Source organism: Triticum aestivum, chromosome 1B, assembly GCF_018294505.1.
Source record: "Triticum aestivum cultivar Chinese Spring chromosome 1B, IWGSC CS RefSeq v2.1, whole genome shotgun sequence".
NCBI lineage: Eukaryota > Viridiplantae > Streptophyta > Magnoliopsida > Poales > Poaceae > Triticum > Triticum aestivum.
In genome coordinates this window covers 186,993,296-187,020,481 of record NC_057795.1, presented here as the reverse complement: position 1 = coordinate 187,020,481, position 27,186 = coordinate 186,993,296, and the positions used below count along the sequence as shown (strand labels likewise).

Genomic DNA, 27,186 nt, shown 5'->3' with positions numbered 1-27,186 from the left:
GAAGAGCAAACCTCTCACTCAGGGGCTTAGCTGCAGTCCAGTACTCGCCTAAGTTTCAAAAAAATCCTACCGAGTGGAGAGCAACCCTCCCACTCGGGGGCTTAGCTGCAGTCCAGTACTCGCCTAAGTTTCAAAAAAATCCTACCGAGTGGTGAGCAAACCTCCCACTCGGGGGCTTAGCTGCAGTCCAGTACTCGCCTAAGTTTCAAAAGAATCCTACCGAGTGGAGAGCAACCCTCCCACTCGGGGGCTTAGCTGCAGTCCAGTACTCGCCTAAGTTTCAAAAAAATCCTACCGAGTGGAGAGCAACCCTCCCACTCGGGGGCTTAGCTGCAGTCCAGTACTCGCCTAAGTTTCAAAAAATCCTACCGAGTGGAGAGCAACCCTCCCACTCGGGGGCTTAGCTGCAGTCCAGTACTCGCCTAAGTTTCAAAAAATCCTGCCGAGTGGAGAGCAACCCTCCCACTCGGGGGCTTAGATGCAGTCCAGTACTCGCCTAAGTTTAAAAACATGATACAGGTTGGTCACCTCATAACCACTCGGCCGCCCCGTGCGTCGCCAACAGGTTGGTCACCTCATAACCACTCGGCCGCCCCGTGCGTCGCCACAGGTTGGTCACCTCATAACCACTCGGCCGCCCCGTGCGTCGCCACTCGGTTGGTCACCTCATCACCACTCGGCCGCCCAGCGCGTCGCCACAGGTTGGTCACCTCATAACCACTCGGCCGCCCAGCGCGTCGCCACAGGTTGATCACCTCATAACCACTCGGCCGCCCAGCGCGTCGCCACCAGGTTGGTCACCTCATAACCACTCGGCCGCCCTGTGCGTCGCCACTCAGTTGGTCACCTCATCACCACTCGGCCGCCCAACGCGTCGCCACAGGTTCGTCACCTCATAACCACTCGGCCGCCCCGTGCGTCACCAACAGGTTGGTCACCTCATAACCACTCGGCCGCCCGCGCGTCGCCACTAAGGTTGGTCACCTCATCACCACTCGGCCGTCCCATGCATCGCCACTCGGTTGGTCACTTCATCACCACTCGGCCGCCCCGCGCGCCTTCAAACAGCTAAGTCACTTTACATTCTGTTATTTTCGTCTTCCCGAGTATTCCATAATTCACACTTCACGTTCACTCGGAGGCCACGCCACCAAGTGTACCTCTACGCTCGGTTGCTTATTTTCACATACTTTCTTAGTACTGGTTATGTGACTCCCAAGTCCAACTTCCATTTTTTCGCATACATCATTTACGAACACCAGGTATCGTTCTTCATTTCGAGTTTGCATCGGTCCTCCTGGGCTGCAACTTAGTCGAAACACTACACTTCCGTTTTATTTGAGCTAGTATCCCAGTGAGTTCAGTCGGATCCGCCGCTTCGACAAGTTCAAACGGATCCTTCGGTCTTTCAGACTCTTGCTGGTTAACCAGCAAGCCCCTTGCACTCCCAGTGGGTGTCTATGGGTGTTATTCACACAAATCATTTCAGCACACATCAAATTTCCTCAAGAAATTATTGTGTTGACTTGTGCCATTTTTTACACAAGTTACGCGATCACTCGACAGCCTTACGCGCCAACTTCATCGCTGCTCGGACTCGGTCACCATACTGATCCTAGCGCACCACAACACTGACCTTGTCCCTCTGTTGACTTCAAACACGTCCGACCAACCCCTCTATGAAATTCTCTTCATTGTATCAATGATATAGACCTCGTCGGGCATGAGACAGATAAGTCCCTTTCATAATTAAACTTCACACTTCACTCTTTTGCGAGTTTGCCTCTTTCGAGCATCACTCGGAAGCTTCTCCTTATCTTTACCCAAATCCGACTCGATGAATTGCAAATCATCCATTCAAGACTATATTTCTCATATTCCGGCATGTCCGTTGTCGAAGCCTGTAGTATGCTCGGGGGCTACGCCGCACTCGGGGGCTGCACCTCATTTGAAATGACACTCGCCTGAGTGGTCGAGTACTTCATCACCAGTCAGATCCTTCACTTCAACAAGTGCATTCGATCCGCCACTTGGACAAGTTTTATAATCACCCAGATGCTCTGCACACCATCTTCTTTCCTACTCAGACTCAGTTGTCACGACGGTCTTGTTGCGTCGCAACCACACCAAACTCGTCATTACATAAGCTTCGAAAGCATTCGACTAAGTCCTCCGAGGACCATTTTCACCGTCCGGTGACACACGACTTCGCCTTAGCCGCTTCGCGCGCCGCCACTCGGTTGTGCACGTCTTCACCACTCGGCTGCCCCGTGCATCTTCACTTGGCTAGATATGTAGTCCTACATTCGACCACTTCACACGTCATCACCATTCGGCCGCCCCACGCGTCGCCACTCGGTTGCGCACGTCTTCACCACTCGACCGCTCCGTGCATCGTCACTCGGTTGTACACATCATCGCCCCTCTGCCGCCTCGCGCGTCACCATCAGTTGGACATGTCTTTACCTCTACACCCCCAACACGGGAACGGCTAAGTTACTCATATGGTCAAACCTCATATCACACTCTGTAGCAAGTTTACCTCCTTCGAGCATCACTCGGGGGCTACGCACGGCAGTTGGCCATGTCACCCTCAGAGGTTACGCCCATTTGGTCAACATGTTGATCACATCAGGAATATTCTTCTGACCATACATGCTCGGTTCGCCGAAGATCTATAAGTGAAGCACGTCCACTTGGATAAATACCCCTTTCATGCAAAAGGGTAAAAATGAAGCACCATCATTGAATCGTACATGCTACCTTACTCGTCGAACATCGTTCGTACAACCACCTCGTTACGCATCCATCCGATTGATTCAATTCCAGACAAAGATATTTGTTGTGCCAACTGCCTGGAGGTTTACCGAGAGACTTAAACCCTCTGCCAGACTCATCTAGTCCGACAGAGGCTCGGGGACTACACCCAGTGGGTGCACTCAGCGTGCCCCCACTGGAAGAGAACTCAGAAAGAAACATTTTGCTCGATGCAAACCCATCTCTAGTATTACTCGACCTCCGAGTCAGAGAAGAACAAGTTCGATCAGTACCAGCTAAGAAGAGTTTTAGTTCTCTCATACCCCCGCCGACTGCTCTCGGGAACTACACCCAGTGGGTGCACTCAGCGTGCCCCCACTGGAGTAATCTCCACTCGGTACGGCCTGACCAGTCTGAGTGATGAACAACAACAAAAAGACAGGCTCTAAGACTCCCGCCGACTGCCCGCAGTCGACGGCAGTCTCGGGGACTACACCCAGTGGGTGCACTCAGCGTGCCCCCACTGGAATGGTATCCACTCGGAACGGTCCTCCCAACCCGAGTGACGGACAAACAACAACAAAAAATACAGGCTCTAAGACTCCCGCCGACTGCCCGCAGTCGACGGCAGTCTCGGGGACTACACCCAGTGGGTGCACTCAGCGTGCCCCCACTAGAATGGTATCCACTCGGAATGGTCCGCCCGGTCTGAGTGATGGCCAAACAAAAAAAAGACACGTTCTAGGCTTGAAGAAATTCCAAGTAATTAGTTACTCGATGCAGGACCAGCTCCAAATCACTCCAAAAAAATTTGCTATAAGATGAGTTCAACGCTCCTCCGTGGACCCGATTGTGCTCATTTCACTCGGACACCGTGTAGTCTGGAATCCGTCAAGGCAACACGCGGAGATAAGACCACCGGGTGACCAGAGGAAGTTCATAAGTGCCTCCGTAGCACTCGACCCATCTGGGAATTCACCTCAACTCGACCCGCTCAACCTCGACCGATTCGGGGGCTAATGACGAGGACATGTATTAGGGGTAGGGTAATAGGCCTGACCTAAAGACCCTACCCATGGACACCATACACTTTGTACTGGGCCCCTGGGCCAGATCGCCGTCCAGACGTACCGCAACTTCAAAGTCACTCGGACGGCAACAACCACTCGGAGCATAGCACTCCACTCGACGAGCTCATTCTACTCGGCAGTGTAACTCACTCGGATATGCGAAGACCAATAGTCAGCATGACGGTTTTGTAGTGGCCATGTATTATGGCATTTATACTCCACTTTGTAACATAGGAGGTGAGGGGGTGGCGCACTCTATATAAGCCACCCCCCACCACTAGACTGGGGGGTCTTTTCTGCCACCTCTCTCTCTTTTCACCATTAGTCTCAGGACTTAGCTCAGGCATGGGGATCCGTTCCTCTCTCTCACACACACATTGTAATCTCCGGATATATACTCAGATAAAACAAAGCCTCTCCGGAGCACGAGACGTAGGGTTGTTATCTCCACCGTGAGAGGCCCGAACTCGCTAAAACCATCGTGTCACCCATATGCATCTCGATAGATCATGCTCCGTTATCCTACCCCTCTCTTACTGTCGGAGTCGTTCCCACGACAGTTCCCTTGGATGGATGTTCACAATGATGGTGAGCTGCTAATCCAACTCACTCGTGGTCGTGGGCGTGTGTTTCATTGTGACATCGATGTGAAATTCTTAGGATATCTGAAAAGTATGGATGACCAAGAAATCAGCCTTTGGATCACCAAGCATTACCTCCAGGAGAGCCTTATTCCCCTTCCACTATTCCATGATACGAGAGAAGAAGATTTTGCAACTCAGGGGCCTCTGTTTCTTTTAGGGCTATAGGAAGTGCTTGATATGGATGTCATGCATCATTGCTGGTATGTTACGCCATTGGAGTATCTATTATGTATGAGTCTTGTCTTTTATTCTTACTTGTTCTTCTTAGGGCTACTAGCTAGTAGAACTAAACATTCTGGATGGTAGAAGAGCATCTCTACTATCATCATTTGTTGTTTAAAAGTTCTAAACCATGGAGAATCTTGCTATAGAACTTGACGGCTTGCTCTTTGCATGGTGATGTTTTTGTTTGACACTCTCGCATACATTTGTTGACTTTGGTACTCGACAATTATGTATCCATTGTAATTTTATTCGGCTTCGTTGAAAATCTTAGCAAGTAATTACCATGGTCTTGTTACTAGTCGTTTCTATGTCTTGGATTGTTTGTTGTACTAGCATATATTGTGTGTGTAAATACTAAAAATTATCATACCAATTGCAAGATAAAGAGGGCATTGAGTGCTTTGTTTTAATAGTGACATAAATGTTTTCCTTGTTTTTATAGTTATATACTCACTCCCTTCTAGTTTGATGGCCTATCCCAAAATGTTTGTTTTTTCGTTTGATAAGTCTCATTTTATTGCTCCTCGTCGCATGTTAAGATTTTGAGGTGCATTAAATCATTGCACGTAAGGACTAATAGAAAATTCACCAATGCATGTAAATGATCTTGGTCATTTAGTGGTCATGCATGCATGCATTGCAGTTAATGCATTGATAAACACAATGTTTGGAGAAAAAACGGGCACGTTAATTGAGCCTATAAAATTATGACATGACTCAGAGTCTATCTTGATTGGCTAGATTTTTGAATTGAGCTCTTTAAACAGAAAGGAAGGGAGTACTGTCATAGACATCATCTGCTTGAAAATCATTGTATTGTAAACTTGAACGGTCCATATACACTTGCATGTTATAAAAGAGCTTTGTAAACACATACCTTATTTCTCTTCATGATATCGTTCTCACCTTTCCTCCTAAATTTCACCAGATTCGACGTGTGCACGAGGATGGTGCATAAACCCTCCTCAGCGTGACCAGTAATCTCGCGCGCCATGTGGATGTAGTCGTTTTCACCCCTAATATGGCCCAGCGAGTTCTAGACGATCCAGTAACTTATGGGTTCGTTTGACTCATACTCACCAGTGATGCCATAGACTACCACCATCATTTCGTGGTTCAGGTTTGTCCCACACGACCCAACAAAGATGCCTCCGCCATAGCGCTGAAAGGCCATTGAGTTAGTGTCGATTTCCATGATGACGGGCTAGGCCACCACTAACTGCATCAACGCAACCTCATTCGGCGACATCTGTTTGTAGCCGTTGATAGTGATGATGGGGCTCCGGTTCGGCTTGGGAACCTAGCAGTTGTGATGCTCATGGCCAACATACAGGTAATCAACCTCCGCTTCGATGCCGCCATGGTGGATCATGTACTTGAAGGCGCTTCCGTGTTGCCGCCATGACAACCCTCATCCCGTTGTCGTGGTCTAGAAGTTGTTGCACGGACAATGATGTCAGGTTCCGAGTCCTGATGGAGTTGATGCCCTCCACCACCTCTATCGCCGCGAAGGCACAACAACCCCCCAGGCCCCTGGTGCTTCACGTCCGTGACTGGGAATGAACATTGGTCGTCCCATCATTTGCTAGTCCACGATAGCTGGGAGGTCATCGTGGGCGGTGACGGTGCCATGCGTGGGGCAGACCCTGGCACTAGCTCCTCCGGCCGTTGGAATGATGTTGGAGCAGTGACAATATGTGCGGTTAACCTCTTCATCTGTCATGCAGCCGAAGAGGTTGAGGCTCAGCTTCTAGGGCGACTCGCGTTGGTTGAACTCGTGGATTATGCGGGCGTTCTCCTTGAACACGTTGAAGCGTTGGGCCATGTCACTGAGGTCGCGTGCCACCCTGTGGTGCTCGCACTAGTGCTCATGTAGCGCCCACATGGACTCCTCAAATGCCAGGTCCTTATCTACGATGTTCATGGTGCTTGCCGCCGGCGTAGTGGCAACCAACACGATGGCCATGAGTAGCATCGTCGCAAGTGCTCTTGCCATTGTGTGTAGTTATTTTGAGTATCCTAGGTAACGATGGAGCTCCTTACAACAGTCCAACACCTCCTTATATATGGAAAATCCTCTTTCCAAACCATCCTAAAGTACTAGGCCGATCATAGGCAAGGCTGTCACTGAAAATTTTGAGCTGCATGGTGAATCAGGTAGTAATTGAGCAAATCTTGTACTACCTCCATCTGTGTTTATTAGTCCCTATTGTTTTTAAGGTTAAATTTTGACTAAAAAATGTTAATGCATGTCATGATTCATATTTGAATGTAGTTCTCAACGATATTATTTTTGCTACATATAATTTATATTTTATTAGTTAAAATCATGATCAAAATATGATCCAAAATGAACAATCAGGATGAAGGTAGTATATTTCATGTGTAGATCTTACCCGATCTTGAACAATTCTATTATATATCAGTGAAGAATGAACAATAAACCATGCTGCCTTCAAGATAGAGCAGACAAAAAAGTAAATGCGAAGATCATATGTTCGCCACTCACACCTAGAAAATCTGTCTATTTAATATAAAATCATTAGAAAAAGCAACAAAATCACCATATTCATTCTCATACCCTACAGATATATAATACATTGATTGTAAGTTTGAATGGTCTGGATTTCAAATTAAACTAAATAAATGTATATCTCGGTTGATTAGATGCTAGGGACATGATCCATCGATCTCTATTTTCTTTGTAGTTCCTATATGTGGGAAGTGGAAAGACGAATAGGGATAGGGAGCTCAACTCCTTCTCTTTTATAATCGTCGAAATTATATGATGACCTTGCTTGTTCCAGGCATACAATCCTGATACGTGATGGTGTCACTTTTTCGGTCGAGAAGCTGCTCCCTCCCATGAATCATAGCTTTCTAGACACATTGGTTGAACACCATGGAGCAAGATAGAGGAAAAAGTCCTATCCCACTTGATTGAGTTGAACCCATCCACCGTTGGGCTGGTGCATCAGCCTACATCTACATGGACATGCAATCAAAAAATAAACATCATCTCCATCTAAAAAAACATTTTCTCACCTTGTCTAACCACCGACTACCACTTGCCATAGCCCACAGCTCGCCCTTTCTTTTTGTCTTAATGGGTTTAATTAAAGAACACTTACATTGTCACATTATCAAGCTGAACCGCAAGTTGATCAACCACTGTCACAATATTGGACTGAACCGCAAGTTGATCACTCACCGATCTAAAATCAGTAGCAAATGTCATTCATCCTGGAAGCAAATTCTTCATTGCACGGAAGCAAAATTTTGCCCTATTTTAGGCAGCAGTCGTGGTCTCTCACTTTTTTGGACATTTGATGATAAAAACTTGCTCCACTAGCTATTGTATATGTAAAATGGTGTGGTCTATTGTTTGGGCACCCTAAAAAAATAGCCCGAAGTGATGTATATTTACATCATGTTAGCAACTACCCTAAAAATTTGACATCACAGAGGACCACAAGAAAACGGTTGTTTTACATCACTTTGTACCGCAAACTTTCTAACAGCCGCCCTATAATAAGGCACCCACAGATGTGATGTATTTTAGGGAAACTGTTGGAGATGAGAAAAATTTAGAAGTCAAATTGAAGCAAATTATTTGGTTTACAGAGATGAAATTTTCATGCGTTTGAGGCGAAGTCTACGTAGGAAGCAACGAAATATATGTTTTTCTATTATATAAAAGCAACATAAAGAGGGAAAAGCAAACTTCAATTTTTTGAATTTTTGAAGCAAACTCCAATTGTGTGGGAACCAAATTTAGATAACACAGGAAACTGCCCTTCATAAGGATAGAAAATAAAATGATATGAAAACTCATCCGTGCTAAAGTAGTTGACTAGTTTCCATAAAAACTATAGTTAGTTTCCAAAAATTTAACAATTACGAGTGGGTTCACCCGGAACACTCGAAAGCACCTACATTTCTTACGAAATCAGTGATACCGATTTGGGAGATTCCCACATATGCTACTTCATCCACTTCACATGGGTGCTCGCATATGATGCCCCGTAGATAGTTCAATGGGGCGTCATGGATCGATTCGATCCTTAGTGGTTCTCCAAAAGACAATCCATCACCATACCCTTCTTTGGAATGAAGAGATAGGCACCGTCACAAGTTTCTATGAAATATATGTGACATACATTCGCTTAATTTGTGGAGAATCTAGTTTAATACCACTTCACCGCATTATATTTCTCATATTCTTTGAGACATCACCGCATGGAGTCCATAAGTTGTTAACATATCTTCTCTTAGTTGGGGCCATAACAAAATTTTCGTCCAATGATATTTTTATGGTTCCGTGCCACACTGCACAGTTGATAGAAAAGTTCACTGGGAACTCCTATTCAAATCAATGAATTGACCCTATAAGGCTAAAGGATCTTGAAAATGGGTTGGCCCAATAAGCTTTTTTTAAAACCATTTCCCCTACAAAAAGTAAAAATGCGTTCATGAATTTGTAAAAAATCATGATTGTTAAAAATGTTTGTTATTTTAGAAAACATGATCCTGTATTAAAAAAATATTCTCAAATTTGAAAAATATTATAAATTTTTAAAATGGACGTATTTTCTGAAAAGCTAAATAATTTTTAAATCGCCATATTTTTTTCTAAAGATTGACCAATTTTTAAAATGGTTTGTATTTTTTTTAAATGTTCATCAAATTTATAAAAATGTTTGTAAATTAGATAATTGAACACAGAAAAAAGGAAAGAAAAATTGGATTGGAAGGAAATAAGATAAGAGAAACCCGAGAAAACATAAATAAAAAAGAAAAGGAAAAAACTATTACATGGGTCGTCCCATGTGCGGGTTTGTCCTATGTGATATAGAGACAAGACATTGCAAAAGACTATGAATATCCCTTTTTACAGCATTCCACATGTAGGTCGATAAAAAACCCCTATTTGCCCTGATGTGGTGAAGCAACAAGGTAAGGGCGTGGGCTGAGGCACATTGAACTGTACTAGCTACAATAAGATCTAGATGTTGAAGAAAGAGGTTGGGCAAACGAGAACCTATTTTTTATTACACGATTGATTTTTGTTCCCTATTTTTTGGCCTTGTTCATGAACAAGCCACTAGGTTATTTCATCCCCTTTTACTTCCTTAATATTAATTGGAAATATTTCTAAGGCAATGCTAGGACTGGCGAGCTCTTGCACCATCTGATCTCGTTTTACCGATGACTTTGAAGGGGCATCACGACAAAAAAAGAAATTTCACATACATGATTTTCGTGTGTATATGCAAAATTGGAGCAAAGTTTTATCTATTTGTTTAAAAAATGTGCATGTGACAAAAAGACTAGGTATGCAGCAAAACCCCCATTGGATGCAGTGGGCGGCGTCTTATGTAACATAAATGACGAATGTATGTAACATGAATAACGTCTGCAAAAACATAAGATATATTCGCAACATGGCATCAACCCATTGTAATAGTCGTCCTAGAATTAATGAAACTTATCATCACCGTGTATGCAACAAACCACATATGTGTTTGAAACACGTAAGAACAACCTTATGCATTACCATAAATATTACAATGAAACTACATTGTTGCATCTGGCTCAGGGATGATGACTACGGAGTGGCAAAGGCCCTCATCACATCTAGTGAACATCGAGGTTCTTATCATTCTACAATATGAATAAGGAGAGACGAGCTAACGCGAGGGGGTGCTGATTTGATTGAGATGAGGAAAAAATCAATGGGGTGGATATGAAAATCTCTAGGGAGTAAAATGCTAAAGAGAGGAGTAGAAGTAGAAGAGGTGGATTATGTGTAAGATGGCAACGACGGACACAAAGGTAAACATGGCATATGGAGCGGAAATGTTAAGTACTTAGTAAAGTCTTTGAGCCAATCACAGAGAAGGAGGCAAGGGAGAAGTTCTTCAAACATAGGAAAATTATAGAGGTAATTTAGTGAGAAGACATAGACACCGTAAGCTCAATGAAGACGAGGATTTGTTTACCAAGTTCAAGTTGCTGGCACAACTCTGCGTCTGGTTGAAGGGGTTTATATTAAACTTAAAATACTAGGTCTACACCCTATTATACTTGAGCTACAGTCTCTTGAATTTAGTGCAATCACTCATTGTAGATCTTCAAGGTGATCTCTGGTACCTTCACAGACTTGTTCTTTAGTAGTCCACAAGTACTCAGGACGCTTAGAACTAACACTTAACCGTTCAGTGGATGCATAGTCCACAAGAGTAAAAGGTTAAGTTAAGTTTCAATCAAGTTCTTCAGTGATGCTCAATCACTTAGTTGTTTTTAGGCTTTGGATTTTTCCTCTTTTAAGATTCTAACAATCTCTTCTGGATGATGGCTTGCACAGACAAACTCTTGTCAATTCTCTCACGAATCAGCCGGCCATCTAAGGTTGAAGTGGGGTGTCTATTTATAGCTGGGAGCAATCCCAAGGCTGATATGACCATGGGAGATAGTGGCCAACCAACGTACACGCGACATGTGGCAAAACGGTCAAATTTCAAATGCAACCATAGATTGACTTGCGAAACAAGCATCTGGCTCCTTTGCGAGGACTTTTACCTACAATGTCTCGAAGAACTTCATCTCGGACACCAAAGAGAAACAAATCACATCAAAGAGATTTCAAAGTCTTCACTCGAAGAAATAGGTTTGGTTGAGCACACACTGAAGACCTAAATATCAATTATCTCTCAGACCCCCTTTATAGTATGGTTTTCCCAATGACTCAAAATAAGAAAATGAAGCTAGAAAACTAATGTCTTCACTACAACTTCATTTTCCTAGTAGCAAGTTGATTATTCCTCGAACAAGCATTCTGAAGATATTCACTGTCACCACGATTTTAGGGTTCACACTTCCCAGTTAAACCAAAATCCTCAAGTACCTTCTGTGTACGCACAAAGAAATTAGACCCTTAACTACTTTGTCATTAATCATACAAAACCCTCTACGGGGCACTGGTCGCACTTACAGTATGGTATTGGTTCATCTTAATGGCATACACATTAGTTGACTTTCTAAGGTTGTAGGACCTTGAGAAGAGGTGTCTAGAGGGGGGGTAATTAGACACTAAGTGCCAAAGTTGCAGTTTTTAAGTTTCTTTGAGTTTAAGTGGAGTTTAGGCACAATTTCAACATTCACAATACATATCAAGCAAGCATGCAAAGAGTATATGAGCAGCGGAAAGTAAAGCATGCAACTTGCAAGAAAGTAAAGGGAAGGGTTTGGAGGATTCAAACGCTTGGAGACACAGATGTTTTTGGCGTGGTTCCGATAGGTGGTGCTATCGTACATCCACGTTGATGGAGACTTCAACCCACGAAGGGTAACGGCTGCGCGAGTCCACGGAGGGCTCCACCCACGAAGGGTCCACGAAGAAGCAACCTTGTCTATCCCACCATGGCCGTCGCCCACGAAGGACTTGCCTCACTAGCGGTAGATCTTCACGAAGTAGGCGATCTCCTTGCCCTTACAAACTCCTTGGTTCAACTCCACAATCTTGTCGGAGGCTCCCAAGTGACACCTAGCCAATCTAGGAGACACCACTCTCCAAGAAGTAACAAATGGTGCGTTGATGATGAACTCCTTGCTCTTGTGCTTCAAATGATAGTCTCCCCAACACTCAACTCTCTCTCATAGGTTTTGGATCTGGTGGAAAGAAGATTTGAGTGGAAAGCAACTTGGGGAAGGCTAGAGATCAAGATTCATATGGTAGGAATGGAATATCTTGGCCTCAACACATGAGTAGGTAGTTCTCTCTCAGAAATGGTAAGTTGGAAGTGTAGGTTCGTTCTGATGGCTCTCTCCACGAATGAAGAGGAGGTGGAGGGGTATATATAGCCTCCACACAAAATCTAACCGTTACACACAATTTTACCAAACTCGGTGGGACCGAATCGTTAAACTCGGTCAGACCGATTTAGCAAATAATGTGACCGTTAGGGTTTTCGGTGGGACCGAAATGCAACTCGGTGAGACCGATTCGGTTAGGGTTAGGGCATAACGTAATCTCGGTAAGACCGATTACACAAACTCGGTGAGACCGATTTGGTAATAAGCTTTCCAGAGAGTTGGTCAGGCAAACTCGGTGGGACCGATTACTCAAACTCGGTGAGACCGATTTTGGTAATAAGTTTCCAGAGAGTTTGCATTGTAATCTCGGTAGTACCGATTGCTCAAACTCGGTGAGACCGATTTTGATAATGGACATACACAGAGAGATTACAATCCCATCTCGGTGAGACCGAGATCCCTATCGGTAAGACCGATTTGCTTAGGGTTTGTGGCAGTGGCTATGACTTTGGAATCGGTGGCGCCGGATAGGAAGAATCGGTGTGACCGATTTTGGCTTTGGGTTTAGGTCATTTGTGGAAGTGGGAAAGTAGCTGAGGGTTTTGGAGCATATCACTAAGCACATGAAGCAAGAGGCTCATTAAGCAACACCTCATCCCTCCTTGATAGTATTGGCTTTTCCTATAGACTCAATGTGATCTTGGACCACTAAAAATGTAAAATGAAGAGTCTTGAGCTTGAAGCTTGAGCCAATCCTTTGTCCTTAGCATCTTGAAGGAGTTCCCACATCCTTTAGTCCATGCCACTCCATTGTTGAACTTATCTGAAACATGCTAGATAAAAGTGTTAGTCCAACAAGAGATATGTTGACATTAATTACCAAAACCACCTAGGGAGCACTTGTGCTTTCAATCTCCCCCTTTTTGGTAATTGATGGCAACATACATCAAAGCTTTAGATAAAGATATAAAGAATAGCAAGAAAAGCTTTGGAAAGACATGTAACAAACATAGGCTCCCCCTACATGTATGCAATCATGTGAATATGGAATGTAGAAGCATGTGAGAGCATAAACATGATAGAGCAGGCAATGTGTTACATGTATCTTGGCCATATGCCTCAGAGCAAAGAATGTTGAAGAGAATACCTTCATGCTCATGAGTCCTTCTTGCAAACAATATGTACATCAACAAGAATTCCTCATACACATGATTGTGATGCATATACTTACCTTGCAGTCTTGAGTTGGCTTGGGTGGGATGAACCTGCGTAAACAAGGTTAGATAACACAGATACATCTACCAGCCAGAGCAAACAGAAGAAACCACAAGAATACCAAGACTGGGATGACATGTAGAGAGTGAGTACTAAGTACCACATTGAATTAGACATGTCCCCAAGAGTAAAGATATGCAATGAATTTGAATAATCTCTTTCCCTTAGATGTCTTGCTCCCCCTGAATCTAACATGGGATACTGGGAGAAGATAGGGAACAGAAAATCAGAGCTTGAAAGAAAACAGAGCTGAAAGATATGAATGATGATCAGAGCTGATGCATACTAATGCAAATAGGCACAACAAAACATATGAACATGTCTCTCGCCTCAAAAAGACATGTGGACATCTCTCCTCTTGAACACCAAGCATCTGGGATCCTTGAGAAATACTTTCTACTTAAGTATTCTCTCCCCCTGGAGATTTCTCTCTTTCTCTTGAGGGTCTCTCCCCCTAGAAGGTCTCTCTCCCCCTTTAGGAGATGATATCTCTCTCCCTCAAGAAGGTGATAAGCTTTGATGCTCTCTCTCTCTTCAAATGATAAGCTTTGATGTTCTCTCTCTCCCCCTTTGACATCAATTTCCAAGAAGGGTCTTCTGGAATCTGTCGAATGGGTTTGGTCCTTGAGACACAGAACAAAGCAATGATAAAAATATGATGCTTGTAGAGGACAAGATTCATTGAGTGGAGCTGGATTAGAAGAAACACAGAATTATGTGGCAAACTGTTTTTCCTGTTATAAAATCGGTGGCACCGAGTGAGTTGCTTCGGTTGGACCGAAAGGATTCGGTTGGGCCGAAAATAACAAATTGGTGAAACCGAGTTCATCGCAGAGAAAACACTTGTCACCTCAGCTCACTTAGACTGGTAAGATCTAACAAAGATTTGCAAGGAATTTACTGAAAGATGTGCAATGAATTGGAATGCAGAAAATGCAGAACAAACAGAAGAAAGAAATCTAGATGAAGTTTTTTTTGAAAGGGGAAAGGAATATGCATGAGACCAATGCAAAAACACAGAAAAGAACACAAGAGAACTTCACCTAGAGATGGTCGGCGACAAAGTCACCTATGTTAGAGTATATTGACTTAGGAGTCAAGTGAGATCACTTGATCATAGGTCATACTCATCGTTTAAGCTCAAAATGGGGTTGCCATTTTTCGTTTAAGCATCTTGATGTATTCACATCTTGTCGAGTTGCTTTAGCTCATGACTTGGAGTAAAGCTTCTCTAAGATGGAATAACATACCTTGGTTGGTGGTGTTGTCCATGTAGTTGAACTTGTGTGGGTTGCTCAAGGTTGATGTAGCTCATCAAGAATTTGGAGCACCACTTGGAATTTTAGTCCATCTACCTACATGGGTTAGTTCTTGCAAGGAAGAGCACTTGTGTATCCAAAATGACAATCATGAAGCTCAACATAGAATTTGTCAAAGGATATGTTTGAGTGGTTTCGTGCTTCCTTGTCTTCAACCACCATAGTGTAGAGACTTGGTGATGTAGAGATTGCTCAAGATATGAGTAGATTACAATCTCATGGAGTTTGATTCCACCAAGTACCTACATGGGTTAGATAACATGCAAGATACAAATATATCCAAGACATAAGATTTTCATCATAAGAGAAATATCAAGGATTAGTCATAAGCTCATGTCTTGCATGTATCCAATGGAGTTTCTACTCCAAGTTTGAAGCATCAATGATGTTCAATTCTCCTCTTAACCTGCAAAACACTTTCTCATCAAGAGGTTTAGTGAATATATCCGCTAATTGCTTTTCGGTGCGAACATGCTTAAGATCAATGTCACCCTTAGCAACATGATCTCGAATGAAATGATGACGAACTTCAATATGCTTAGTTCGAGAATGTTGCACAGGATTATGACCAATTTTGATAGCACTTTCATTGTCACAAAGCAATGGAACATGTCTCACATATATCCCATAATCTTTAAGAGTTTGGGTCATCCAAAGTAATTGAGCACAACATGAACCAGCGGCAATATATTCAGCTTCGGCAGTGGATAAGGATACCGAGTTTTGTTTCTTGGAGGACCAAGACACAAGAGATCTACCAAGAAATTGACAAGTACCCGAAGTGGACTTTCTATCAACCTTGTCTCCGGCATAGTCCGAGTCGGAATAGCCAACAAGATCGAAAGAGGCCCTCTTAGGATACCAAATGCCAAAGTTTGGTGTATGGATTAAGTATCTCACTATCCTTTTCACGGCCTTAAGATGACATTCCTTAGGAGCAGCTTGATATCGTGCACACATGCACACACTTAGCATGATATCGGGACATGAAGCACATAGATATAACAATGAACCGATCATAGAGCGACAAACCTTTTGATCAACCGGTTCACCATCTTTGGTCAAGTCATTATGTCCACTAGTAGGCATGGGTGTAGACATACCTTTGCATTCTTGCATATTGAACTTCTTGAATAAGTCCTTGGTGTACTTCGTTTGAGAAACAAAGGTACCTTCCTTAGTTTGCTTGATTTGCAACCCAAGAAAGAATTTGAGTTCACTCATCATAGACATCTCAAACTTCTCCGACATTAGCTTCCCAAACTTTTCACTAAAATGAGGGTTAGTTGAACCAAATATGATATCATCAACATAAATTTGGCACACAAATAGTTCTCCATTAACCCTTTTAGTAAAAAGAGTAGAATCAATTTTCCCAATTTCAAAGCCTTTTTCAATAAGGAACTTGGTCAAGCATTTATACCAAGCTCTAGGAGCTTGTTTAAGACCATAAAGAGCTTTGTGAAGTTTGTAAACATGATTGGGTTTCTTAGGATTGACAAAGCCGGGAGGTTGCTTAACATAAACTTCCTCCTCTATTTCACCATTTAGAAAAGCACTTTTAATGTCCATTTGGTACAAGGTGATATCATGATGATTAGCATAGGCAAGTAAGATGCGAATGGACTCAAGTCTAGCAACGGGGGCGTAAGTCTCACCATAGTCCATACCTTCGACTTGTGTGTAGCCTTGGGCGACGAGACGTGCTTTGTTGCGAACTACTTGTCCATCTTCATCTTGCTTGTTGCGAAACACCCATTTGGTACCGATGACGTTGTGGTTGTTGTCGGGCTTCTCAACCAATGTCCAAACTTGATTCCTCTCAAAGTTATGTAGCTCTTCATGCATGGCATTTATCCAATCCGGATCTTCCAATGCTTCTTCAACCTTCATAGGTTCAATGCTAGAGATGAAAGAATAGTTTTCACAAAAGTTAGCTAAACGAGTTTTAGAGCGAGTGATTCTCCCGGTTTGAATGTCATTGTAGATTTGCTCGACGGGATGATCTTTAGCAACTCTTGCTCGAACTCGTGAAAGCTTTTGCTTGGGTCTTCGTTGAACATCTTCTTCATCTTGTTCTTCTTCTTCTTCTTGGCCTTCGTCATTGTTGGCATTGTCGTTCTCTTGTCGTGGTGGAGAAGGAGGTTGTTGATGTTCATCTTGATGCACTTCCTCGTTTTCTTCATCTTGGTGTGTCCCGCTTGTGGATGCTTCCGTATCAACTCTTGGTTCACCTTGTTGTGAAGTTGAAGCTTCCACTTGGACGGACGAGGTACTCTCCTTCACCTCCGTTGGACGAACCTTGCCAATAGCCAAGTCTTGAATTGCTTCCGAAGGATCTTTGTCACCTACATCAATTGGCAATTGCTCTACTTGCGAGCCGTTAGATTCATCAAACTTCACATCTACCGTCTCTTCAACCTTTCGGGTGAAATTGTTGTAGACACGGTAAGTGTGAGAGTTTGAGCCATAACCTAGTAGGAAACCTTCATGAGTCTTAGAAGCAAATTTAGAGCGACGATGCTTATCAAGAATGTAGCACTTTGAGCCGAATACTCGAAAGTATCCAACTTGGGGTTTGTTACCGGTGAGGAGCTCGTATGCCGTCTTGCCGAGTAGCTTGTGAAGATACAAGCGATTTGTTGCATGACAAGCTGTCTCAACCGCTTCTGCCCAAAAGTGCTTCGGCGTCTTGTACTCATCAAGCATCGTTCTCGCCATTTCGATGAGCGTCCGGTTCTTCCTCTCAACAACTCCGTTTTGTTGAGGTGTGTACGTAGCCGAGAACTCGTGTGAAATCCCTTCTTCGTCAAGAAAGGTGTCCACATTTGCGTTCTTGAACTCCGTTCCGTTGTCGCTGCGAACCTTCTTGATCTTCACTTCAAATTGATTTTGGGCCTTCCTAGCGAAGTTTTTGAAGATCTTTTGGACCTGCGATTTATCATCGAGAAAGAACACCCACGTAAATCTTGAAAAATCATCAACTATAACTAGACCAAAAGAATTTCCACCGAGACTCTTGTAAGAGTTGGGACCAAAGAGATCCATGTGAAGTAGCTCGAGTGGCCTCCTTGTAGTCATGATGTTCTTCACGGGATGCCTTCCTCCAACCTGTTTACCTGCCTGACAAGCGCTGCAAAGTCTATCCTTATCAAATATGACATCGTTAACTCCAAGGATATGATTTCCTTTAATAAGCTTGTCAAGGTTTCGCATACCAACATGACCTAATCGTCTATGCCATAACCAACCTTTTGAGGATTTAGCAATGAAGCAAGTTTTAGGTTGAGCCTTTTTAGTGAAATCAACAATGTATAGATCACCTCTACGCACACCGGTAAAGACCATTTTATGATTATCTCGACGAAACACTTGGCAATCTACTTCAGTAAATAGAACATTGAAACCGAAATCAGCAAGTCTAGATACTGAAAGTAAGTTGTAACCAAGAGATTCAACGAGCATGACATTTTGTATGGAGCTATCATGTGATATGGCCACCTTACCGAGGCCAACCACCTTACCCTTTGAGTTGTCACCGAAAGTGACATACTTTCGAGGACTATCATTATCAGCAAGCTCACGAACATGTCTTTATCTCCGGTCATGTGATCGGTACATCCACTATCAAGAACCCATTCCTTTCCTCCTGACATATATCCCCGAAGATTTGCCATAAGACCAAAATGTCTCATTGCATCATCAAGATCGAAGTCACTATCATCATCCTCATCATAGTATCCATGTTCAACATCGTCATGTGGTGGATCAAGTCCTAGAGAGGGTGATTCATTAGAATGAGTTTGACAATAATCTTGCTTATGAATTTTTATAGCTTTGGAAATAATATCACTAATAATACCAACATTTCCTTTGGCACGCATAAGGTTTGTAAGTTCAAATAGACGATCACCAAACATAGGATCACTAGTATTCATCTTACTCAAGGCAATAGGCTTATGGAGAATTTCATCAAGATTTTTCAAGGAATAATCTGGAAATCGTTCCTCAAGAAATTTCCATATGGTGTAGGCACACTTGAAAGTAGGCAAACATCCAATCAAGTTTCTAGGCAATCCTCTAATGATAAGTTCGGCAGTTCTAAGATTCCTAATCATGTCAATTGACTCATCATGGGTAGGATGCATAGGATCAACATAAGGTGCACAAGGGCTAGCAATGTACTTGTTAAAATGATATTGATTGAAAATAACAAGCATCTCATTTTTCCACTCATGAAAATACTCTCCATCAAGAATAGGCACTCTATGTCTAAGACTCCCAATAGTAGACTCATCCATCTTCCTCCAATGGTGATTAAACCAAAGCAATGGAGACCAATGCTCTGATACCACTTGTAGGACCTTGAGAAGAGGTGTCTAGAGGGGGGTGATTAGACACTAAGTGCCAAAGTTGCAGTTTTTAAGTTTCTTTGAGTTTAAGTGGAGTTTAGGCACAATTTCAACATTCACAATACATATCAAGCAAGCATGCAAAGAGTATATGAGCAGCGGAAAGTAAAGCATGCAACTTGCAAGAAAGTAAAGGGAAGGGTTTGGAGGATTCAAACGCAATTGGAGACACGGATGTTTTTGGCGTGGTTCCGATAGGTGGTGCTATCGTACATCCACGTTGATGGAGACTTCAACCCACGAAGGGTAACGGCTGCGCGAGTCCACGGAGGGCTCCACCCATGAAGGGTCCACGAAGAAGCAACCTTGTCTATCCCACCATGGCCGTCGCCCACGAAGGACTTGCCTCACTAGCGGTAGATCTTCACGAAGTAGGCGATCTCCTTGCCCTTACAAACTCCTTGGTTCAACTCCACAATCTTGTCGGAGGCTCCCAAGTGACACCTAGCCAATCTAGGAGACACCACTCTCCAAGAAGTAACAAATGGTGCGTTGATGATGAACTCCTTGCTCTTGTTCTTCAAATGATAGTCTCCCCAACACTCAACTCTCTCTCATAGGTTTTGGATCTGGTGGAAAGAAGATTTGAGTGGAAAGCAACTTGGGGAAGACTAGAGATCAAGATTCATATGGTAGGAATGGAATATCTTGGCCTCAACACATGAGTAGGTAGTTCTCTCTCAGAAATGGTAAGTTGGAAGTGTAGGTTCGTTCTGATGGCTCTCTCCACGAATGAAGAGGAGGTGGAGGGGTATATATAGCCTCCACACAAAATCTAACCGTTACACACAATTTACCAAACTCGGTGGGACCGAATCGTTAAACTCGGTCAGACCGATTTAGCAAATAATGTGACCGTTAGGGTTTTCGGTGGGACCGAAATGCAACTCGGTGAGACCAATTCAGTTAGGGTTGGGGCATAACGTAATCTCGGTAAGACCGATTACACAAACTCGGTGGGACCGATTTGGTAATAAGCTTTCCAGAGAGTTGGTCAGGAAAACTCGGTGGGACCGATTACTCAAACTCGGTGAGACCGATTTTGGTAATAAGTCATCCAGAGAGTTTGCATTGTAATCTCGGTAGTACCGATTGCTCAAACTCGGTGAAACCGATTTTGATAATGGACATACACAGAGAGATTACAATCCCATCTCGGTGAGACCGAGATCCCTATCGGTAAGACCGATTTGCTTAGGGTTTGTGGCAGTGGCTATGACCTTTGGAATCGGTGGCGCCGGATAGGAAGAATCGGTGTGACCGATTTTGGCTTTAGGTTTAGGTCATTTGTGGAAGTGGGAAAGTAGCTGAGGGTTTTGGAGCATATCACTAAGCACATGAAGCAAGAGGCTCATTAAGCAACACCTCATCCCTCCTTGATAGTATTGACTTTTCCTATAGACTCAATGTGATCTTGGATCACTAAAATGTAAAATGAAGAGTCTTGAGCTTGAAGCTTGAGCCAATCCTTTGTCCTTAGCATCTTGAAGGAGTTCCCACATCCTTTAGTCCATGCCACTCCACTGTTGAACTTATCTGAAACATGCTAGATAAAAGTGTTAGTCCAACAAGAGATATGTTGACATTAATTACCAAAACCACCTAGGGAGCACTTGTGCTTTCAAAGGTGCATGCCATATATTCTCGTAATAGCCACATTAGCCATTCCCAGAATAATTTGTGCCACAAGTTTGATTAAAATGAATACAAATGTGAAAGCTGCTAAATGGGGGTAATTTGTGTCACAAACGTGAAACTGTGGGGTAAAAATGAAATTAACTTTTTTAGAATTCGGCAAACCGAAGAGATCCACGGTTTTTCAATACACTTTTGGAAAGATTAGAGATGTATTTCCTTCACTTTACCTATATGTAAGTCGCGTGAAAATCAACTTTCGGTCAATCAAATTTTGAGCCATTGTTTTTTTGGCTTTGAGGTTCGTGTTTTTTTCTGGCTGTTCTAAGTTGTTTTAGGCTGGTTCTTTGGCTGACCACAAATTTGGGCCAGTCAATTTCTTGATGGGCTAAGCCCATTACCTATGTGGCCCAGCCCCCCCCCCCCTTCATTTTGATTTTTTCCTCTTTTTTGTCTTTTGTTTGTTTCTTTATTAGTTGGCTTTTTTGTTGGTATTTTGGGATGTTGTGTGAGTGTAAACATATATACACAAATACTACAAACTATATATGAAAACTGTATTATTATATGATTATTCTTTACATACTACAAAAAGTGAAATTTCAGGGCAAAGTTGTGTGCAAGTTTTTTTTCTTTTTTTCTTCTTAAATAGTAATACCAATTGCACAAATTCATTGTTCCTTATAAACTTCATTGTTTTTATTTATTTTATTTCTTATTTAATGGTAATACCAGTGTGGCTAATTCATTCCTTCTTAGGAAACTCCATTTTGCACAAAATCCACTATGATATGCTTATTGTTGCATATTTAAAAAAGCATAATTTTTGGGTATGTTGTGTAAGCAATTTGTTCCTGTTTGTTCCAGATTTGTTTTCATTTTCTTTCTTCTTAAAGGTTAATACCAATGCCACCAGTTCATTCTTCCTTGGAAAATCTCATTATTTTGATTTTGATTTAGTTTTTGTTTCTTTTAAAGGGTAATACCAAAGCCACTAATTCATTATTTCTTAAAAAACTTTATTATTCTGTTTTTTTAGATTTCATTTCATTTTGTATCTTCTATTATAAGGTGACTGACTAGGTTGCACGCAAAGTCAGGTTCGCTATATTTGAACCTTCAAATATTTTTTTTCTCGCGTGGGACCTATCTATTTCTTTCCCAATTCATCATCTACTCTGAGCTATCCACACACTGCGACTCTGCCGGGCTGCTCCATTACCGGCCAGACCGGCGCTGCGGGCGGTGGAAGCAATCCATGGACAGATGCACGCAACACATCACGCTCAGCTGCATGAACAGCACACCACGGCCAGCCGGAGCTAGCTAGCTCACGCGCACATCCAGCCAAAGCTAGATAGCTAGCTCACGCACGCAGACGCACTCCACACCACACCACCCCACACTGCACACCATACGCTGCATGCAAAGAAAAAGTGACTGACCCAAATCACAAATTCAGGCGACTGCCTGGTAGTTCAGTCCCTGTTTCCTTGGCATCTGCATTACAAGACCCGAGTGTTTATATTGTCACACAAAAACCTGGAAAGCACAAGGACCGATGAAGTAGAAATGTACGATTAATGAGGATTACAAGCATGCATGTAAACAACTAAGCGACGAAAGCAGTAAAAAAACAAACAAAGCAACGCAAACTTTTAATTCACATTCAACAAGGCCATGGAACTTCATTGCTGGTTGTAGTAGCTCAGCGGTCGAGCAAGATGGCCTCAATGACCCGGATGAACTCCTTTGGCGCGGTGAGCTGTGGGAAGTGGCTGGAGGACTGGATGACAACCGAGGCCGCGCCGCCGCCACCAGCGCACCCGGCCAGTCGGTGCTGCATGTAGCGGGCAACTGCGAGCGGCGCCACGGCGTCCTGGGTGCAGTGCACGATGGTGCATGGTGCCTTGACGTCCGGGAGCACGTCCCGGACGTCGCAGGTGAGCACGGCGCGCATGACGCGGAGCGCGGTGCCCGGGCGCATCATCGCCAGCTGCTTGGCGAACTTTGCGACGGCGGCCGGGTGGTCCACCCCGACCACGGTCTCGGCGAAGAGCGGCGCCCACTCGGTGAAATCGGCCTCGATGGCTCCGAGCATGGCGTCCACCTCTCCGCGGTCGAATCCGCCCTCGTAGCCGTCGTCGTTGATGTACCTGGTCCAACGTACGTGCAATTAAAACGGCCATGGTTCAGTGACATCCTTACGGTCATTTCGTTTCGTACGTTTATTTAAGTCATGTACTAGTACGAAAGCTGGGAGTGTGATTTGAAGAACCTAGGTGACGCCCCAACCAGCACGAGGTGGCTGAATAGGTCTGGCCTTGCCAGCGACGCGATGCAGCCGATCATGCCAGCCATGGAGTGCCCCAGGAACACTGTTCCCCTCAGCCCGAGCTCGTCCATCAGCGCCACAAGTTCATCGGCGAAGTCGTGGTACGAAAACCGCCGCTCTGAGCACCCGCCGCCGTCCGCCGCGCCGGAGAAGCTCCAGTCGAAGACGACGACCCGGAACTTGTCCGCCAGCGACGGGACGACGTCGTCCCAGACGAACCGGCTGCCCCCGTAGCCGTGGGCGAGCACCAGGGTCTCACCGACGTTGCCGAAAACCCTCGCATTCATCTCGATCAGTAATTTGAGTACAGCAGTGAGGAGCAAGAGGCTACAATATTGCTTAACTCCCGTGCTAGCTAGAGATGAGAACATATGGCTACTTCTGGCCTCAATTTATAGGGAAACCCGAAGCACCAAGATAAGATCGATCAACCAGAGAGGGAGGAGGGCAGGCAGTGATACCCTTGTGAGAATTATTAACCGGGCACTGAGATGTGTACAGCTGCATGTGACATCCAGATGGCTACAACTATACCGGAGGAGAAGAGACCACTGCATGCCTCGAAGAGTTTCCTGGCGGTTGTTTATCGTGCGTCTATATCGATGGTGACGAGGGGCCAAAAAGGTGTCACTTGGAGTTTTGCGTGTGCACAATGCGCGGTGATGGCGACCAAGGCAGATTCCGTGAACTGGAGGGTTAGGTCTCCCGATGGTCCGATTTTGTCGCAGTTTGACACGGGATAGTTTTATGCCAGTTTCTGTGGACTGTGTCCTTCTCGCACTCCACGAAATACTGAAACCATGTATGTCACTTGCATGGAAACAAAGGATTTGTCTATGCCTATGTCCCTGTCGTGCCGTTGTTTCCGTGACACGGAAGCTGTGCGTGATGAATCAGTTTCCCATATTAATACTCACCGGCCCATCACCAAATCTCTCGACGAAGGTTTCAACGAGCCACCGGTGTGTTATATTACTTCAGGTACGGCTGCAGAGATCCTTCTTTTCGTTAGTGTGAACAGTTCAGAGATGCAAGGCTTTATTACCCTTCATAGTCCCATTTTCTATGTAATAAGAGGCCAAGTCCAGCGTTGTATCTCACCGTACGCACGAGTCTCGCTTCGGTACACCCCCACACTAAACGTATAAAGGACAATATAGCTAGACCTTTCACAAATCATATCCGCTTATGTAGATAAGCTGTATAGTAGCCCAACTCATATTTGGCACTGGTTATAGGCTTTGTCCTGGGCTCGGCCCACTTACCTTTTTTCTTCCTTTTTTTAGCTTTAAAAAAGTTGCACCACTTAGGATTGCTCGCCGCCTCTGGCGACGTTGAGAATTTTACCTTCTTTTTTCGAGTTTTTCCCTCTAGCTAGGGTTTCGCCTCCTCTCGCTGCCTCTGGCGACATTGAGAATTTTACCGTCTTTCTCGCCGGCAGTCGTGGGATCTGACCTCGGGCCGATTCGTGGGGTAGCTCTGTCTGCCGCCCAGGCCTGGATCGGTCTTCTACCTCCAGAGAATTAGGGTTTTTCGTGTGAGATCGGTTCTGCATTGGCGGCTCTCGACGGCGAGCCAGGGAAGCACTTCGGCGTCTGATCGTAAGGGAAAAGGCAATCTGGAGGAGATGACGCAGGAGCTGGCCCTTAAGGAAGATGACCTCGATGATGTGATCTTCGAGGATGATGACGCCCCGGCGGAGGAGAAACTCCGGTGGATGATCCTAGCCCGAGTTCATATGGACAAGGGTTTCAGCAACTACTGGTTCTTCCGCAACATGAGGTCGGCATGGGATCTAGCCAGGCCAGTCAAGATCAAAACCTTGGAGGAAAATCTCTTCCAGATGCAATTTGACTCCTTGGGGGATTGGGAACGCGTCACACAGGGAGGCCCATGGTACTTTAGGGGTAATCCAGTGATCATCACCCCATACGATGGATACACAAAGCCCTCCTCGATTGAGCTCTTCACCTTTGAGATATGGGCACGGATCATTGAACTCCCCATCGCTTATCATGGGAAAGTGAAGGCGTTGGCCTCAAAGATCGACGAGTTTGTAGATTCGGACTCTTTTGACTTCGAAGGCAATTTATACAGGGTCAAAGTCAGGCTGGACGTATGACACCCTCTGAACAAAGCAATATCTCTGATCCGTGGTGGTGAGAGGGAGATCTTCGCTGTCAAGTACGAACGCTTGCCCGACTGGTGTCAGGTGTGCGGCATGATGGGCCATGAGTTCAAAGAGCATGAGGATGGGGTGCATCCCCGCTCTGCCCTAGTTTTCAAAAATCTTCGTGCTCCTGCGACAACTGCTTGGGGAACGCGACGCCGGGACAGAAACCAGAAAGTTCAGAACAATGATGCGCATGCTACGCCCTACCCGGAGTCGAGCCAACATGATGCACAGGTTCATGAAGAGATGAGCATGGAGGTGAATGACGCCAACAGAAAACACCCGTCGGACCAAGTGGCTGGCTCCCCGGTTCTCAAGTCCGCTACGGGGTTGGAGGTGGTTGTGGCGGCAAAATCAGGCGGGGGAACTATGCCGCTTAGCCCTCCTCCTAAGCAAGACCCAAAACGCTCCAAGCTCATGGGACAGCCTGGTAAGGGAGGAAATTTGGGCGAGAAGGCTGGTACAATTGTAGCAAAGAAGAACCCCAATAGGGGAAAAAGCTCGGACGTGAGATCGGCGCGGCCTCCGCGGCGGAGGACCGCCGGACGCAATGAATCTCTTAAGCTGGAACTGCCGGGGGATTGGCAACGCCTCGACAGTTTAAGAGCCGCGCGAACTCGCTAATAAGTTTGCCCCAAGAGTACTTTGTATAGTTGAAACCCAGATTAGTGGGGAGAGAGCGGAAAATCTGAAAAGTACTTTAGGTTATGATAATTCTTTTGCTGTTGATGCCTCTGGTAGGAGCGGAGGTTTAGCTATTTTCTGGAATAATGAAATAAAGAATGAGATTTTGGGCTACTTGAAGTATCATATTGATTGCAAGATTACCGGTGTAGGTGATCAACCATGGAGGCTCTCCTGCTTCTATGGGGAAGCTCAGACCCATATTCGCCATCATACATGGACTACAATGAAGAACCTGTCCACTCTACATGATATGCCATGGGTGTTCATAGGGGATATTAACGAGGTTTTGAAGCACGATGAACATGATGGGATTGGTTCGAGGAGTCAATCACAAATCCAGGGCTTCAGTGATGCGGTTGACGTATGTGGTTTGATTGATCTCGGTTTCAAGGGTACTAGGTGGACCTATGAGAAGAAAGTCACGGGAGGATCATATACCCGTGTAAGATTGGACAGGGCCCTCGGCTCAATGGATTGGTGTGGTCTGTTTCCATCAGCGGTTGTTGAACACATCACGGCAGCAATGTCGGATCACTCGGCCATCCTCTTACAATTAGCGCAATCAAATGGAGGTGACAAGAAAGCAAAGCAATTCAGGTATGAGGTGATGTGGGAAACACACTCCGATCTGAAACCAATTTTACAAGCTGCATGGGAGTCCAACAGCCATAATCTATCGGTTTGTGAAGTCCATGCGAATCTCGAGGCGCTGGCAAATAACCTAGGCGAATGGGCACAAGCCACTTTTGGAAGTGTTCGAGGAGAAATCCGATGTTTAAAAAAGGACCTGGAACGCTTGCGTAGTGACGTCAGGCGGTTGGGCCCGTCTCATGTAGAAA

At 44.5% G+C, this 27,186-nt stretch overlaps 1 protein-coding gene across 1 annotated transcript; it reads right to left on the bottom strand.

The window, feature by feature from the left end:
* Positions 1 to 22,807: 22,807 nt before the first annotated feature.
* LOC123089285 (strigolactone esterase D14-like) lies at positions 22,808 to 23,835 on the bottom strand. Its single transcript, XM_044511005.1, has 2 exons — positions 23,431 to 23,835; positions 22,808 to 23,308 (listed from the first exon to the last, which is right to left on the bottom strand). The coding sequence occupies exons 1-2, from the start codon at positions 23,772 to 23,774 to the stop codon at positions 22,861 to 22,863; spliced, it is 792 nt and encodes a 263-aa protein (XP_044366940.1). The 5' UTR covers positions 23,775 to 23,835; the 3' UTR covers positions 22,808 to 22,860.
* Between the last annotated feature and the right edge of the window lie 3,351 nt (positions 23,836 to 27,186).

Bases quoted from the DNA above. Each gene is read 5' to 3' on its own strand.
- LOC123089285 (XM_044511005.1), bottom strand. From the start codon at position 23,774: ATGAATGCGAGGGTTTTCGGCAACGTCGGTGAGACCCTGGTGCTCGCC. The intron at 23,309-23,430 runs GTTCTTCAAATC...ACGTTGGACCAG, and splicing joins CTGGTTGGGGCGTCACCTAG to GTACATCAACGACGACGGCT.